Source organism: Pieris brassicae, chromosome 3 (genome assembly GCF_905147105.1).
Source record: "Pieris brassicae chromosome 3, ilPieBrab1.1, whole genome shotgun sequence".
Classification (NCBI taxonomy): Eukaryota; Metazoa; Arthropoda; class Insecta; order Lepidoptera; family Pieridae; genus Pieris; species Pieris brassicae.
Genome location: NC_059667.1, coordinates 21,310,445 through 21,314,309, shown reverse-complemented (window position 1 = coordinate 21,314,309; position 3,865 = coordinate 21,310,445). Strand labels below are relative to the sequence as shown.

The 3,865-nt window shown below is 33.1% G+C and overlaps 2 protein-coding genes across 2 annotated transcripts; both read right to left on the bottom strand.

The window, feature by feature from the left end:
* Positions 1–287: 287 nt before the first annotated feature.
* LOC123706632 lies at positions 288–2,608 on the bottom strand. The gene is made up of 3 exons (XM_045655904.1): positions 2,448–2,608; positions 1,771–1,917; positions 288–1,547 (listed from the first exon to the last, which is right to left on the bottom strand). Exons 1-3 carry the CDS (start codon positions 2,515–2,517, stop codon positions 289–291), a joined length of 1,476 nt encoding a protein of 491 aa, XP_045511860.1. The 5' UTR covers positions 2,518–2,608; the 3' UTR covers position 288.
* LOC123706634 lies at positions 2,609–3,837 on the bottom strand. The gene is made up of 2 exons (XM_045655906.1): positions 3,676–3,837; positions 2,609–3,394 (listed from the first exon to the last, which is right to left on the bottom strand). The coding sequence occupies exons 1-2, from the start codon at positions 3,737–3,739 to the stop codon at positions 2,643–2,645; spliced, it is 816 nt and encodes a 271-aa protein (XP_045511862.1). The 5' UTR covers positions 3,740–3,837; the 3' UTR covers positions 2,609–2,642.
* Between the last annotated feature and the right edge of the window lie 28 nt (positions 3,838–3,865).

Genomic DNA, 3,865 nt, shown 5'->3' with positions numbered 1-3,865 from the left:
TAACATATTTGCATCAATTAAAGGAAATAATTTAATTTTTTTTTTATTTTCAACCAATTTAGAATTAAGGAATTTCCTCGCATCGATGAAAATGTATGTATTATATAACATTTTTTTCAACTCAATAGATCTTTACGACGCTAGAGAAAATCCCCATTTATCATCGTGTGCTCCCCTACTATAATTCAATATATTTCGGAAATGCTAAGTTCTTTGAGATGATATGATTTAACCATATATACATATTTTGTAGTTAAAAAAATACTTTTTTACAAAAAAAATATGTATTCAATGTATAATAGGCTTTATTTTGAACGAATTTTTGTAACATTCAGCAGTAGTGCACACAGCGTTACTATTCGATAAACAAAAACATATATTACATTTAAGTCTAAATGACTCGCCTTTTGGACAAATATCTCTTTGACTCCTCTTAATTGGTACAACTTCCACTGAAACCGCATCTTTTTTTACACATTTGTGAGTAGCACATAAGAGAGTATCACCGTCGCTAAGGCAACGACAACGATTACAATCGTCAATGTATGTTCTAAACGGTACACAGTAACCACTTAGTGTTGAGGCACTTAAGGGCTTTTTGTCAGTACATGATGCTTTCGTATAACAAGTCTGCACCTTCTCTCCATTCTCTTCTCGGCAATGGCAGACCATACACTTAAGTTCATAAGCGGAGTTCAAAACACAATCGGATTTTATGATATTTATGGACGATGTGTTACTACACATTTTTTTAGTACATCGTACGAGCTTTTTACCATTTCTTAGTTTGATGCATTGACACTCATTACAATCTTTATAAAATTTAGTCCCTGGTGTGCAGTCTTCATCATCTACAGGTGATGATGTTAGCACAAACTTACCTTTATTTTTATAATTATCTAATTTTGGCCGATCTTTAATACATTTGCGAACAGTGCATATTTTTCTTTCATTCTTATCGCAATAGCAAAGGTTACAATTAGTTTCAAAAACAACATCAGTTCCTTTAGCATGGCATTCGTTATCGGATTCTTTATGAACTAGAAGTGTCTTTTTATTTTTAGAACAGCTTTCGCAAATAAGCCTATTGTTCTTCAAACATTTGCAGGACATGCAACCTATAGTGTACATTTCATTTGGAGTACAAGACGCATATATTTCTAGATTTTCATCATCTAAATCATCAGTTCGAGCTATATTAGTAGTATTGGCTTTTAATATGGGGTCATCTTTGTGACAATGGTTTTGGGTACATAAATTTGGATCTAAATATCCACTTGAGGGGCAAAAACACACATTGCATCCTACAACATAGAGCTTGGTGGGAAGACAAGTATAGTTTGATGTGGGGTGAGTTAAGGCAGTATGTTCAACTGAGTGTAGAACACGAAAAATATCTCTGCAGACGGGATTAGGCCAGTTCCCGTCCTCTTTACAAACGCACAACATTGCTCCCCGTCGGTAGTGGATACCAGGAGAACAGGAAGTCGGTGAGGACCTCCATACTCCATGACCTTCCATGCCCACGTCTATCGCTTGAATGGCATCTGTAAAACCAATGAAGTAATATTATTAAACTTATTTTGGAAATTTCATAGCAGTTATTAATAACGTTGTGTCAGTATCCAGCATAACATTTATTTCGAGTAAAACAAATGGAGACTGTAATGTCTGTCCCATTACGAGGCTACTGTACTTTATGCAAACGCTAACTAGAATTTGGAGTCTAACGACAAAGCAGATACAGCAAGAAGTGGTTTTATAACTTACCTTTGAAGTGTCCGAACATGTCGATCTCATCACAAACTCTGGCCTGGCAATTGTACCTCTGTCTTTCATTACACCGACACCAGTTACAGTCATTCAAGACTACATCACGCTTTTTGCACCTTTCACTCCATAATGTATTGTGAAGAGCTGTATAAAAAATATTTAACATGAAAATATTTGGTCCGTGTGGACCAAATTAATAACTGCAAGATTAGACCCACACAGGTCCAATCTTTTTATGTTTATCGTTGTTCGTCGTCGGCGAATCGTAGAAAATAAATGATATATCGTTTGCATTTAATATCTTTAAGAATCCGCTTGATTGCCCCAACTTTTTAACTAAATTAAAATTTGGTGTTTCCTCTTGATACCCTAGGTATCCTATCATCCTATTTGTCCTATCAGAAGAACGCAATTAGGCCAAAACTCATCGACATCCAGATTGAGCATTCTGATAAACGGGCTAGGTCGTTGTAGTTGATGTTATCTTTTGTGTGTGTTATGTTTCCCTATAAGCGCTTATAACATTAAAAATTGTTGAGTATGCCGATCATTAGCAAGCTTCATCCATCCATACCATCCACTTAAAAATATAAAGAAAGGCAAAGTCCAAGAATAAGGTATAAATAAGAAAAAAAATGAAATTATGTGTAGATCGAAATAATAATCATACTCACGCTTTTCATGTAGATAGGAATTGATTACAATAATCTGTAATGAAACTATAAATACCAGACTATAAATCATATTTTCTTTTCGTATAACAAAACTTAAATCATTTTCAATACGACTTTGTAACTACAATTTCTATAAAGTCAATAAAAAAAAATTAACGATATCAAATTTTAATTATTCCGTATATTTCAGCCATTTCAATTAGTTTTACCACAATTTCTTTGTACGCACAACAGTTTACCATTTTGTAGACAATAGCAAGTCTCACAATTCCTTGCGAAAGACTCTCCCGGGGTACATTTTTCTTTATCTATAAGCTTCACTTTACCACGCCTAAGACTTAAAGCACCAAGACCCATAGACGAGTCATCATTGTTATATCTATGAGATATTATTGAATCTATATCTATTGGGTGCTTGATTAGCTCGTCTTCTAACAGACCATGCTTAGATTCTCGTTTATCATTTATCTTATAAAACAAGTTATTATCATTAACTTTTCGTTGACTCTCTAATAAATTTAAGAGCATTTCATCAGTATTTAAATCAGGTACGGGCGTTGTTGTTGTTGTTACTATATTATTTACACTTTTAATAACACTTTTCTTCTTCCTATGGTTCGGAAATAACTCCGATGCTGCTTCCAAATAGTTATTTCCACATATGGAAAAATCAAATTTACCAAGTTGGAGTTTATCCTGATTTGCTACGCTGTTGCAAATTAATTTGCTTTTGAAAATACAATAACAGATTTGGCAAGGTTCTGAAGAGTACCAGTTTCCGGCTTCACAGCTTCCGTCGACATTGTAAGTTCGTCGTGTATATGATGGGCATTTTCTTTTTGTACAGAATTGTTGGTTTATGACTCCTTCATCATCACATCGACATATGTTGCATCCCAGAAAAAAATACGAGTTAGGTTTGCACACGGATAACGGTTGATATTTATCTAGAATACAATTAAAATAATAATTTTTGTATATAATAATATAATACAAGATAAGAAATATAATCGTAAGCAGCAAATGGAGAAAGGAAGCCATGGGCAGAGAGTTGGAAATAGTAGGAGTCATAGTTTAATAGTTTAAATAGTTTACCTTTAGTACATAGATAACGAGAAAAATTTAATGGTAATTGTAATTGTTGGAAATTATAGGGGCTTTTATTAATATTATTATTATTTTAAAGATAATATAGAAATACGAATTGCTTATTAATTAATATACGTACTTTTTCGCTTACTTTCGATACCGTTTAAAAACATAATTAAAATTAAAATGACTGTAGAAGTCATATTAAATTTTCTAAAAGTTGACCTTCATTTGCATTAAAAAAAATACTAGACTTGCTCTGTTATAAAGAATCAACCAATTTTCTGCTTCAATTATTTTAATGGCCCTTGATTGATGCCGAAGCTTGA